General features: G+C 40.5%; 1 protein-coding gene across 4 annotated transcripts in view; it reads left to right on the top strand.

Moving 5' to 3' along the window:
- Nucleotides 1–3016: 3016 nt before the first annotated feature.
- DNAJC24 (DnaJ heat shock protein family (Hsp40) member C24) overlaps nt 3017–14180 on the top strand; it is a 37018-nt gene continuing 25854 nt past the window's right edge. Inside the window, exons 1-2 of one of the 4 annotated variants that reach the window (XR_007204451.1) lie at nt 3017–3414; nt 4749–4889. Coding sequence is in view for 1 of the 4 variants with exons in the window: in XM_048307992.1 (XP_048163949.1) it covers nt 4782–4889 (108 nt within the window). In the remaining 3 variants the exon portion in view is untranslated. The other 3 variants (XM_048307992.1, XR_007204453.1, XR_007204452.1) reach the window with 3 other exon arrangements.

Raw genomic sequence — 14180 nt, 5'->3', positions numbered from 1 at the left:
AAAAAATTCTTGTCACTGTATTGACTGAAGAGCCAGGATGAAAACTGCACACCAGAAATATCAGTTGGACCCCATAGTGAAATATTGTACTATTATTTGCAATATTAATTAATTGCTGATATTAACTGTCACATTAAAACGTTGAAAAAATGAAGACATAACTGCAAAAACTATTTATGACAAAATGTTCATCTTTGCATGACTTAAACATGCTCAGTCTCTTAAATTTATCAAAACCCAGTCAATATTCAGTTCTTATTTATGATATTGAAAGAGGTTTAGATTAGGTATTAGGAAGAAATTCTTCCCTGTGAGGGTGGTGAGGCCCTGGCACAGGCTGCCCAGAGAAGCTGTGGCTGCCCCATCCATGGAGGTGTTCAAGGCCAGGCTGGATGGGGCTCTGAGCAACCTGGTCCTGTGGAAGGTTCCCTGCTCAAGGCAGGCGGTTGGAACTGGATGATCTTTACAGTCCCTTCCAACCCAGACTGTTCCAGGAGTCTCTATGTTGCAATATAAAACCAACACAAACAAACAAAAAAGCAAAAAAGCTTTACTAGTCTTACCAAGACTTTGAAAAATACCATCCAGAAGTAAAAAATGTAGTTAATACTGAGAAAGTCTGGATGTTTCAGCTGGTCCATCATTTGTACTCATCTTTTACTGTAGTTGTAGAAGCACACACAGTTGTCCAGTTGTCTTTACATAATTCTCCTATAATTCTATGACAACACAGCACAATGTTACGTGACAGTTTCAAGAAAAGCATCTACTAAAAAATTAAATATTCTCACAAAAATGTCTGAAACCACCAACCTATATCCAAATTATCTGAAACAAGAGAAGGAAACTTGGTACCATATTTAGGTGTCCAGCTCCAGTGAAATGAATAGCACCTATGCATGCTTACATAATTTGTTCACTACAATTAAGCAACCCTGGTTTCTTACAGACATGTAAGAAACCTCCATTCTGGGACAACAGTCCCAGGTCTTCTCCACGACTTCCTGGTGTGTCTCCACACATCCTAGACTGTCATGGCAAGTTCTCCACACTCTCCTGTCACTTACCTCCCCTTTTTTTTTGCCTTTGGACGGGGAAAAAGCAGCAAACCTCTGGCTACATTGAGCTGTGTGCTTACTGGCCAGAGCATTTGTGTTCAGTGTGGTTTTCCCTGCTCTCTCTACCCTACATACCCATTAGCCTTTAACAAATCTTGAACTAAATTAATTTTTATACCTCTAGAGATGAAAGATCATCAAATTGCCTTCAGACTGATCAACAGCGTCACAAATCCTTACAAGCAGTCAGGGTATGATTAGCTATTACTAACCCAAACATAACGTGGGTAGATTAAAAGAGAAACTGAGACACAAAGAATATAACACCAGACAAAGCCAGACAATCCTGCAGTGGTACACGAACCAAACTGTTGTATTAAATAGCCTATTTTCTTTTACTTTGGCAGGGCTGCCGAGCATGCACTGAGAAGAACAAGTGTTTCACTTCCAAAATTGTTCCACTGACTTCAGAGGTAATTTCTTAACACATGCAGCTAATTTTCTATTTAACAACTCATTATAGATATACTGTTGCATACAATTGCTCACAGTCTCTCAAACAACTCTGTATGAGCTGGCTTCAGGTACCAATCCTATCACGACTTAAAATGGAAAAAACTCAATATGCAACACTTATCCTTGGCATAAAGGATAAACAATGGATATTGTATCCAGTCTTTAGGAGGATATTAACCATTTGTGGTGAAAGCCCAGGTGTAGTAACCAATCTCCAGGATAACACCACATATTTAAAAAACTTTTATTCAATTTCCCCCCTTCATGAGAACGGTCCCTGTCCACACACCAGCCCCAGTGAAGCAGGTGATTCATTGAGCCACACTAAAACTTTTTGCCTGAGAAGCAAATTCTGATTTCAAAAGGTGCTACATAAATCAGGCCACACTTGATATGTCTCATCTGCAATTCAATGACTTAGGTGAAATATCTCATTGCTCACACTGATGCTGCAGAAGTTAGCATTGGCAGAGAGGATGGGTTGTTCCAGGGCTCATACATGGACTGACAGAGGACTCTTTCCTTTTTGACAACGTGCACGCTCACGCTGCAAATTTGACCTCTCCTACAGAAATGCATAAAGGGCAAAACGCCAACCTGCTGACTGTTGTGTAGAGACACTGACATCCAGCACAGACAAAAATCAGACTAATCAGGTGTTGAGTAGTTTTGCAGATCTGATGTTTCCCCACGCTTACCCCTATCCTCACCTAGGGAAGCAAGTGTTAAACTTTAAACCAATTCTCCATGTTTATCATTCAACCCCAGCTGTCCCAATCCCTTCACTGGTGGTTAATGGGAACAATATGCCAGGAACACTTCTGGCTCTTCCTGGCAATGTTTGTACAGCCTGGCTGCTGCTCTACTCAAAGAGTTCAAAGGGTATGAAAAATGACAAGAAGTTGCTTTAATTCTAGCGTATCACATAAAAATATTGTCAGAGGATGCATGCTATACATTTAAAAGTGTAGTGTGAACTGAGTTTGCCTGGAGTAACATTTAGGGATTTTGCTAACTAGGTTTGCCTAAGATTTCAAAAGCTGGCCTACAGCACCCACCTAAGCGTTTGTGGGGGGTTTTTGTTGTTGTTTTTTTTTTTTTCTTTTTTTTTTTCTTTTTTTTTTGTGGTGGTCGTGGGGTTTTGTTTGTGGTTTTTGGTTTCGTGTCTTTGGGGGAGGGATGGGGATGTAAAGTTATTTGTGGTTTCTTGTTTGTTTCTAATGAGGAAACGTCTTTACATCGTTAAAACCTGCTTCCAAAGCTTAATTTTTTTCATCAAGAGGATGATCTTCCTTCCCCTTTAGGACAAGTATTTCTGAGAAAGAAACCACCCCCTTATCCCGCTTATAAGGCCGGGAGTCCAGGCTGCCGAGCTCCGCCTGCGCGGCCGGGGGCGGAGGGAGCCCCGCAGCGCGGGCGGGCAAGGGAGCGGCTGCGCCCCGGGAGGCGGAGTCCCTGCGGGGAAAGCGGCTGCGGGGCGGCCCGGGCTCCCGCGCAGCGAGCGAGGGAGAACGGGATGGGCAGCGCTGCCTTCTCCCACCGAACCCCCGCCAGACGGAGCCCAGGGGCGGGCGGGGTGCGGAGCAGCTCCCGCGGCCGGGACCGGCGCCGGCGGAGCCGCGGTCGCCATGGGGACGCGTCGTGCCCGGCCGGGCCGCGCTTCCTGCCGGTGCGGCGCCACTAGTGCCCGGCTGGAAACAGCCGGGGCGGCGCGGGAGCCACGCGCGCTGCGGCCCCGGCCGAGCTAAAGGGCCTAAAGGCGTAAAGCGCCACGGGGCACAGTAGGGTGTTTCCCGCCGGACGAGTTATGCGTGGCACTGCCGCCGATGGTGCGGGGCAGGTGGGTGCGCGGGGCGGCCGCGGGGAGCGGGGAGGGAGCGGGGGAACCCCGGGAGTCCGGGCTGGGTCGGGCCGGGGGGGACCGGGGGACTGCGGGGGGCCTCCGGCAGGGCCTGGCGCAGTGCGAGGAGCCGCGGCCTAGGCCGGGCTGCGGCGGCCTCCCTGGCCGTCCCCGGCCGCTGCAGAGGCCCGAGGTACTCGCGCCGGGGTTGAGCGGTGGCGCCGCTGTGGGGAGCGGTGTCGGAGAGCCCGGTCCGGCGGGCGCTGCCTTTCGGCTTGTTCTCAAAACGCGGGTGGGACCGGGTGCGTGGTACTTTCCCCTGCAGTGGTGGGTCCCGCGGTCTGCTCGTAGCTCTGCCGAGTTTGAAACTTAGGTTTTTTTCCCATGAAAGAAATGTTGATTCTGAAGTACGACGGTAGTCATCAGGGAGCAGTTTTAGTGCTGAAATGGAAAAAATCCCAAACCTTTTTTTTGTTTTGTTTCACAGTTAGTTAGTTTGTAGTTATAGAACTTGTCTATTTATAGAGCTCTTGCCTACTGACAGTGTTATCTCTTACCTGATAGTTCGTGGTCAATCAGCTACTGCAAGCTTGGGATTCCAGCACACCTAAGAATCTGCGTGAAGCTCAAGCATTGCCGTTCTACTTCTAGCATTTAGTTCTCCTGTTTATTTTTTTCTTCCTGTGTCATTAACTTGGTGAAAGATGGCCAAAATTGAAAACCACACTACTAGTTAGATTTTACTTAGTAACCTCTGCTAACTTTGTATGTTTTGGTTCATTTTTGGTTTTTTGTTTTTACATTCTCTTCTGCTTTAAGAAAGTTGTCTTCTTTCTCAGCAGGATGAAGGAATTCCCATGCTCTGAATGCCATTTTGTAAAAAACAACACATACCTTTTCTTGTGTCTTCTTGCATGGATCTTACTCCCAAACTGAAAAATATCACACTTTTATGTACTTCACGTGTTCATGTATTAAGTACAGCATTGCTTCAAAATCAAAAGTTTGTTTTAAAAAGTGTCTGTATAGAAGGTGTATCTGCAGTGTGGGTCATTTTACATACAAAATGATTTTTGAAGAGGTATGGGTGGCTTCTGAAACATGATATGCTGAGGCACTTGGACAGGAAACACGAGACTTCACATAGGGCAATCTATGGGATGGAATGGTCACATGAATTAAGCTTCTTTTGCACAATAGTTCTCATATAACGGTGTAGAGGTCCTGGAGGGCTGCAGTCAGTTCCGTGATCCTCTAGTTTGCCAGGTCCTTGTTTTTGCTTTTTCTGTTTCTCTTTCAAATTGTAATTTCATTTATTTGATTTTCTTACACAGTGCTGAGGACGTGATTTCAAAGCCAGTCAGGCTATGGCCTTTGAAAGGATAAACCAGAAGGACTGGTACAAGGTCCTGGGGGCCAAACCATCGGACAGCCCAGCAGAACTGAAACGGAAATACCAAAAACTCGCTTTGTTGGTATGTCTGGATTTGATATTTAAGATGCACAAAAGTCATTTTTATAAACCAAGAAGGTAATAGTTGCGATTATTAAATAAAATAATTTGGTTTTACAGTTTCTGTATCGATGTGATTGATCAGAGTACGTTTGTAATATCAGTTCACCAAGGCTGGGTTAAGTTTGAAATAAACATCTGCAGTTTATGAGTTTTCAGCAGATTCGCAAAGAGGGGTTGTGGTGTTCTGATTCCAGAACACTGATGTGTCTCCCAGCTTTGCTAAACTGAGACAAGTAATCGTTTATCAGGTGCTGGATAATCAGGCACACAAGTCAAAAAGTCTTTGTAGCACATGAAATTTGCTAATTGATACTTGTGGTATTTACTGTCATGCGAGGTACAGTGTGCTGAATACAATCCTTGAGTACACAAAGAAAAAGAAGTTTTTTCCTGATAGTCTGCAGTAATGAAATAAAAAACGCATAGGAGGAAAATAAGTTAATTTTATTGAGAAGTTTCTGGTGAGTTTTTGTGGAGTTGTATTCTTGGTCATACATCAAGACCTCACGTTCTGTGAATTCCCCTAATTTTTTCTGTACTGCTGCTATATATGCATAAGAATCTCAGAGCTTTACCAGATTACTTGGTGTGGTTCTTGGTTATTCTGTTTTACTCCCTCCCCTGAATTTGGTCATTTTGCTCAAAAAGTGCTTTGGTCTGGGTTTCTGAGGAAAACTGAATGTCTTTTTTGATACTGTTGACTGTTTTCAGCTGAATTTGATAGACAAATAGAATTCCCGAGGTAACTAAATTCCTGTTTCTTGAAAGCTGGTGACTTGGTAGAGAAGAAGAAAGGAGGTGAGCAGAACTCAGTTTTTATAGGAAAAATTCTCTTTTCTGTAGGAAGCTGCTAGGTAGACTGTCGGTATTGGCAGGGTGGGTGCTGGAGCATGTGCATGGCAGATTTGAGGTGGTTTGAGGTGTCAGAACAAATGTGATAAGAAATGGGATTTTTAAGTTAGGTAAAGAGAATGCCAGTGACCAGGAGACTGAGTTTTGTTAGAGTTGAAATAAATTCATGGGTTTGGGGAGGAGGTTGTTCATTTTTATGTTGGTGTGAGTTTCTTTAAATAATTTTATTTCTAGCCACTATAAAAATGGTTTTAAAGTTTGGTCATTTCACCAGTATGTTCCAATTTTACACATTTTGGTATTCTTCAGCTGAATTTGCTAGTCACCCCCTGCTGTACATCTACTCCTTCTGAGTGCTTTCTGTGAACTTGTTTCTTTGTCTAAAACTGATTCATGTACTTAGTCTTAAGTTTCTACACCTGACAAGATATTCGTGTGCAGATATAGGACATAAATCCTTTGGTTCTCACTATTAAACTTTGATTATTCTAACGGAGGAGAGGGCTTTGGAAACCAAGTTTCTTAGTTTCCCTTTAAATAGAAATCATTGTTTTCCTGAACCTCCTAATAGTTTTGTTCTACTGAATTGCTGGTAAAATGTGAGTAAAAGATTAATAAAGATCTCTTTGTTCTTAAATACCTGAAAGGTGGCTGTAGTCAGGTGGAGGTTGGTCTCTTTTTCCAGGCAACAGTTGACAGAACAAGAGGACACAGTCTCAAGCTGTGCCAAGGGAAATTTAGGTTGGATGTTAGAAAAAAGTTTTTTGCTGAAAGAGTGATAAAGTTCTGGAATCATTTGCCCGGGGAGGTGGTGGAGTCACCATCCTTGGATGTATTTAAAAAAAGATTGGATGTGGCACTCAGTGCCATGGTTTGTTGAGGTGGTGTTAGAGCATGGGTTGGACTCTGTGATCTTGAAGATCTCTTCCAACCTGGTGGTTCTGTGGTTCTGTGGCTAATGAAGGTGATCAGGGGACCATGGTGTAAAATACCTCTTCTGTTCAGATGGGGGGCTAATTTAAGTGGAATACTGTAATGGAATTAATATATTTCTTTTCCTATGAATTGGTGTATAATAATGGAATTAAAATCATAAGTGTTGTTCAGAGCTGTTAACAGAAGTGAAGCTACACATCTTCTCTTAGTTACAGTGTGAAAGTGCCACAGTTGTTGAGCCGACAGGTTCCATGGATGGAAAAGCTGTAAGACTTTCCTGAAAGAGAAGTCTGCCATGGCATATTAACACACAGATGTTCTCTCTGATTCAGGGATTCATGAGCTGTGGACTTCTGAATACTGGATATATAAGGGGAATGTTGCTGAATGTTTGTTTTATCCTGATGCTGTTCCCTGGTCATCCGCTGTGCATTGTTAGTGAGAAGTACAGCACTGGATGGACCTGTTGTGTTACTTTTTGTGTCCTTTCAGATGAAGTCCCTCTTGCTGTCCAGGCTGGCCCTTGGAGTTTGTGGTAACTTCTCAGCTCTGAGTGCCCAGGTGCTCCTTGGGTTCTCTGATGCAGTTACTGGAGATGGGGGTGGTACAAGTAGCACTGCCAAGGGCGGGGGACAGGGCTGCTTGCAGGTACATGCAGGTTTTTAGAAGCTGGAATAGCAGATGAACACAGCCATGTATTGCTTCTTAAAAGATGTCATGTCAAATTTTATGGTCAGTGCAGAATGTTTTCCAATTTTTATATAGCTGCAGAAGTTAATCTCCTGAAGAATTATGCTGTGCTAATAGTCCTAAAATCCAAAGGATTGTAAAGCAACGTGCATGTTGGATACCAGCTGCAATTAATATGACATGGATTCTGTAATCATGAATATTCCAACCACATGGGTGCCTTAGCATCAAGCAGAATAGATGGTGGAATTTATTTTTAAACATAATTCTACTGTTAAAATAAAAATGGCAAATCTCTGAGTCCAACCCTTTTTTGAGTGATCCCCAATGCTTCATGCTGAGCATTTGCTTTTTGCCATCTGCTATTTTCTGTATTTGTCAACACATGTATGCTTAGCATCTTGAAGGAACAGGCAGATGTAAAATTTCCAAAGCTAAAGAGTTGGAGATCTTGCCATATGTCATCCAAAAGATAACTGTATTTGCAGTTAAATCTCAGGATTGACCTTAATAATACAAAGTAGTACACAATTAAAAGTGATTGAATTGTAGCTTTGTAAGAATGACTTCATCAGGGCAAATTTGCTTAAAACTGATGAATTTTTAAAACCAAACCCCTTTTTAATAATTCTAACAAATTGAGGATGGAAGAGGTTGATAACCCAGAACAAAACTGTACCTAGACACCCTACTAGAGAGAATATTTTTTTCTTTACTACACTTTTTGCATTTTGTCAGGTTATATGTGTTTAAGTGAATTATTTTACTGTAGATAATATCAGTTCAGTCCTTAAGAATAGTATTAATTTGATACAGAAAAGGAATTTGGGCTAAAAGTAGGAATTTTTTTTCTCACCCGCCCCTTCTAATTATTCAAGCATCTTATAAAATTTCCTTGAGACTTAAATTAATTTTTTAAATAATTCTTGTGTACTTAGGTGACTCTGATACCTGGATCATCTTGATACTCTATTACTGTAAGAATCAGTAGCAGCTGAAGATGACAGACTTTGGGGCACAAGATGCATGTGCCATTGTCAATTCTATAAAAAGCTTATTTTTAAAAGAAATTAAAACTTTTGTGTATGGAGGCTCATACTCTGGCACAAAGCTCCAGCCAGTAATTCTGAAAGGAAAAAAAAAAATGCAAATGAGTGCTTTGAAACCAGCATAGCTCAATGCAAAGATTCCTTGGCTGGCTGTTACAAACTCATGCTAAAGTGCTTTCTGAAGCACAGAAGACTTGTAGTTTCCATACTCTGAAAGCAACCCAGCCAATTCTGAGAATTAATATCTTGTTGAAGTGGTAGGAATAGGTCTTTAATCTTCTGTCTTTGGAGCATGCTGGTGGGTTTGAGGTATTTGGGATACACACAGCCCTTTATCCACAGTTAGATACACGGTAGTTTCAACAAGGTGATTTCTTAAATGGATAAATGGGTTTTGTGCTCTATGCATGGTTTTTTAAGGAATCCATACAGCTTTTAGGAAGGACAGTGCTTATGTTCCATTTCTAAATGTGTGTAAAATCAACAGAAGATAAAATTAGAGCAACAAAAATAGGACATTCAGGGGAAACACCCCCCACACACCTTATTATTGGCACAATTTTTGCATTTGCTTTTGGTCTAGCACTTTGTGGTCAAATAATAAGTTGTCAGATTGTTTTTGAATTTTTATGTAACTGCTTTATATTTGAAAACTGCTTTTCACCAGGAATAAAGTCACCAAACGCATAAGCTTTGTCTAGCTGAAAATCAGATGTCTGTTCCTGTTGATGCTGATGATATTATAGGATACCTTTCAACTGGAAAAAAATTATTGTGCAGGAAAATTATATGCTGCTGTTACAATGTGTGCCCTAATCTTAAAGAAAATCCATGTAATTTGAGCAGGCAGTATGCAAGAAGCTCTTATTTTTAATACGGTAAGGAAATAAAATGTGCCATTTAACACAGAGTGTTACAAAGATTATCTTTTTTATCAAAAGGGGTGGGGTGTGTGTGTGTGTGTACATAAATACAAAGTGTTAAGGTTCTCACTTGATCTGTTTGAAAGAGTAGAAGATTTGCAAACAGAGCATCAGGCATAGGTGAGAATGACTCTCAGCAACAGTAATTAAGGAAATTAGTAGACATTTAATTTAATGAGGCAAAATTACTTCAAGAAGAGATTATTCCATGGACCATGTTTAAAGGAAAGACATATGACTTTCTGGAGAGCGAAAAATCTGTTATCTATTTATGTACACATCTAAATTCTGCAATCACAAGAAATGCAGAAGGTGTCATTTATGTAAAGTTAAAGAGCTGCTTGCATGATTGTTCTTTTAAAGTTTGTTGCAAGGTAGATTCAGTATTACTCCTGAAAGGACCTGCCTACTGAGTAACTTCATGCTGAGTTTAAGTTGAGAATTTGAAACTTAAAAATGAAAACACTGAGTTTTGTATTGGAAGTCTCATAATAATGCTTATCATGAGAATCAGGCAGTGTATGTATTCCTTTTTCAACAGCCTTGGCTGGTTTTTTATTTTTTTGTTTGAAAAGCAGCATACTTGTTAGTGGTATTGAACAGATCATTGTGCTTAGCTAATTCTAACTTCACCTAACTGGTAGAAAATGGATTTGTAATTTGACAATATAAACAGAACACGTTCAGTGCAGCCTGGCTGGAGCTTGACTGGAGTTAATCTAATTGCTACAGAGAGAAAGATAAGCCATCAACTTTAATACAAAGGACTATTGTTTTAATGCGCAGGGTAGTTTGAGCTGTTCTTTACATCTGATTTACTAATTATCACTTTAATAAAAAGAAGGGGGCATATTTTCAAGTTGTGACTTGAGAAGTTGATTACTAGCCTAGGTAGTACCAAGTGAAGCTCGGTGTTAGAGAAGTCACTAATTCAAACAGCTTCATTAGCCAGCTCGTGATCGTGCTGCTGCTGTTTAAATTATGAGTTGGGTGATATATTCACCTGACTTTGGTGTTGGTTGTTGTTTGGTTTTCCCTTATACCAGAAGAGTTCACCGTGATATTTAATAGGAGGTCTGGAGAACAGGGAGCTACACTGGTGATAATTATTTGTAGATGTTGGAGTAACAGGAACTTTTCTCAGTCTGAGTAGCACCACAGAGGCGTTGCATGTGTCAGGGTGGAGATTAAAGCTGAGCACCGTGGAGCTGCTTAAAACTGAACTCCGTGGAGCGGTGTGACACTGCCACTGCTGGCTCTGTCAGAGCCCTGGGAAGCTGCAAAGCTGGTGGCAGTCTGTCCTTGGGCTGTAGGTGCTCCTCTGCGGTAACTGTGTTGTACAGAATTAGGCAGCTGCTAATCCAGTGAAATTCAGGGATTCACCAGGCAGCTGGAGGGTGGACCCAGCACACATCCTGCACGGGAAGTGACTGAGAAAGGTGTGCTGACTTGCAGAAAATACGGGGTGTGGACAGAGATCATGGACAGAGGTAAAGAGAGAAAGGATGTAGTGAGGTGTCTTAGTAGAAAAAGGGGCAGCTCGGTCTCACTCAGGGAGTGATGTCTCACTTACTACTATGTAATGTGTAATGATTTTTTAAAGATGTAGGTGACTTTTAACAAGTGGATGGGGTGTGAATATCCCTACAGAAGAAAGCTTTATTTTTAACTTATATAGAATATGAGAACCCATAGCATCACAAAATAAGCCAGCAGGTAAGTGCATTGCTTATCCAGGTAGTTCAGCCAGTTGTGAAAGTAATGTTAGTTTCAAAAATTATTTCTAGATTTAACCTGTTTACTTACAGCGTTACTGTCCACAGCTCATTTGTTATAATGAGCAGCTTCTGATACTGCCTCCTTTGTAGATTTATGGTTCATATATAACAGAATGGGCATCAGGCTATTGAAATGGGAGATTTGGCCAATATGTGCTTGGCTTTTGATATCATTTGTGCTCTGCAGAGGAATCTATGCCTCTCTTGAACATTTTGTGCCCTGGTTATGTAAGTTATTCATTGTAACTTATATTAAAAAAAGGATCTATACTGCTGTTTGGTAGACTTTTTGTGAAAGGTGTTCAATACTCACAAATATTCACTGTGTCCTGAGTCAGTATAAAATTAAAATTCCAATTAAAAGTAAAATCTTAAGTAGTAGCTTATTAAATGCCATAAAGATGTTTCTTTAATATTTACAAGTGTTCTTTCAGCATTTTGAAGAGATATTTAAGTAGTTTTATATTGTGCAGTTTGCTTTTTATCTAATTTCTAAAGTGAGATGTTTGAAATAAAAATCATATAGCAAAAGATGTGAATTAAAGCACAAAGAAGGAAGCTACAAAGACCAGCATAACGCTTTCACATCATAAATGTTCTGGTTATTCTGATGTTTGAACAGCCACAGTCAAGAGTGCCTTGAGCTGTTCAGCATTTCCAAATCGGACTATGCATTCAGGTGTCTACTTCAGAAATTTTAAACATTAAGTCAATTATTTAAAGAAGCTGTAAGTCCAGAACAATAGTTTGAGGATAATAAAAGTGTGGTAGAATCAATCATCTTGCAGTAGCTGTGTTTATGTAAGGATGTCTTATTGCTGTTAAAGGAAATCAACCATGTTTGTGTTGAATCTGAAATAGTTACTACATCTTTAAAAATATTGTTATGTGATGTACTAACCTATAAAACTCAGTGTTTTGGAGACTTGTGGGGATTTTTATTATTTAGATAAATTATCTGTGTCTAATTTTGTCTTCTGTTTGAAATACATAATATAATTATTACAGAAAATTGTTAAAGCAACACATTCTCACATTCCTTCTTTCCTTCATCTTTAGAGTCAGAAAATCCTGATCTGAATGACATAACTGTCCCACCCTCCATCTTTTCCTTGCCTCAGTGCATCACAAATGCTTCCTTATCTCCCATTAAGCTCAAATGCTCAGCACACATGAGCTCATTTGAGCTGATTTAATGCAGAAGCGAATTCATATACCTGAAGGCTTGGCTTATAGGATACTTTGTAGATAGCTTATTATTATAGAAAAAAAGTTCAACTTTTTGTAAACTGCCAGTCATTTGGACAAACTCTTTTTCATTTAATTTTCAGTACATTAAAAGTAATGTTTCAAGGCTGAAAAGTCAGTAGTCTGCTATTGACTGACTGTTGTCAAACTTGACCCTTCATTGCTATTCCTTCTAAATTAACAAATGAAAAAAATCAGTCTGTTTTGCTTGGGTTTATGACCTAAGAATGTCCATAGTCAAAGAAGGTAAAGATGAATGAGTTTGCTGAGCAGCACCTTAGCTAAACGTTTTTCTTTCCTTGACAGAACATTAGATTGTAACTAATGAGGTCTTTGAGGAGAGGCTGAACAAGAGCTGCTCTTTTAAGAGGTACTTATCTTCTGTCAGAGCAATCCAGGATTGGCTCCGACTGCTACAGAGGAGCAGTGCCAAGGATGGGCTTGGAAGGATTCTCCCAGTGAAACCCTGGTTTCTGTAAATGTTGCTGTTGAAACTCAAGGGATAAAAACCTTGCATTATTCCTCTACAGTTGCTGACCTGTGCTAAGTTTTGGCTTTACCTTTCCATCTCCTTCTCTTGACTATTCCTTTCTAAAATGGGGCAGTTTCGTAAAAGCTAAGACTGCCTAGATAGAGTGTTACTAAATATCAGTGTCCCAAAGCTCAGTAATGAATTCTGGTAGAGCAGAATATTCTATTGACATGTGCTTTCCTAGAGTCCCCCTCAAAGTGTGTCCCTTTAGGGTTGTGAGGACACACTGCCAAAGTTGTTTCCTGGCTGCAAATGGAGAAATTTGCCAACCATGTCCATGTAAACTGGAAGTTAACACCAAACTAGTGATCAATTCAGATAGGAACACATCCTTCAAGCCTATGAATAAATCCAATACAAACTAATTTCTGAGTGTGTGTGATTCCGTGGATTATGTTTGGAATTGTTTTGTCACTGAGGCTATGAATTTTTGAATTAATGCTGACTTCTTTGTTTGTTGTTGCTGTTAGGGTTTTTCTCTGTTGTGTTTTGTGCTGTTTTTGCAAGGAGGTTCTTGCCTGTTTGGTGTTTTTAGTACTGGTTTTCACAACTTAGTAAATTCTGTTAAGTTGTTGCTTTTTATGTCCATTTTAAAAGTTGTAATTCAACAAAGGCCGAACCTGTTATTTCGAGATCTCAAATGTCTTCAAACACTGTAGTGATTCTGTATTGCTCTCAGAGATGGGAAAGCTGAAATAGTTTCAAGAAAACAAAAAATCAAAACCACTTGTATGCAAGTGTTGGAGTTATGGTTGCTAATAAACAATATTTTAAAAGCAGTCCTGTATTCTTCAAGGCCTGCTTTCCATCTGCACCTGAGGTGCCTTAGGGACTTTGATTATTTTGCATTATGCTTAATCTGACCTCTTAAAGGTGTGAGGCTGTTTTCAGGTATTCCAGATGAATTGGAAAATGAATGTTATACTTTGGTTTGGAATATTTTGTTAGTGACTGGGGCAGGGGGGCAACACAGAAAACTGTGCTTTGTGCTCAGCAGCTCTTAGGAAGTTGAGGGTATCAAAGTATTTGACTTCTTTGCCTGCAGAAGGGTTTTCCTCTTGGAAGTTCCAGTGCCAGCTGAAGGCTCCTGCCCCAAACTGCCTGTCCCTGCCAGATGTTACTCAGCCAGGAAATAGCATCCTGTGGGTTTTCCTTCAAGCACTACTGTTCATGTCAGCTGGAAAGGTTCATCCCCATTTTTTCAGTAGTTTTAAGCTTGGTTTGGTTTTCTGGAGGGTTTTG

Source organism: Corvus hawaiiensis, chromosome 6 (genome assembly GCF_020740725.1).
Source record: "Corvus hawaiiensis isolate bCorHaw1 chromosome 6, bCorHaw1.pri.cur, whole genome shotgun sequence".
Lineage (NCBI taxonomy): Eukaryota > Metazoa > Chordata > Aves > Passeriformes > Corvidae > Corvus > Corvus hawaiiensis.
This window is presented reverse-complemented; position numbering and strand designations above follow the sequence as displayed.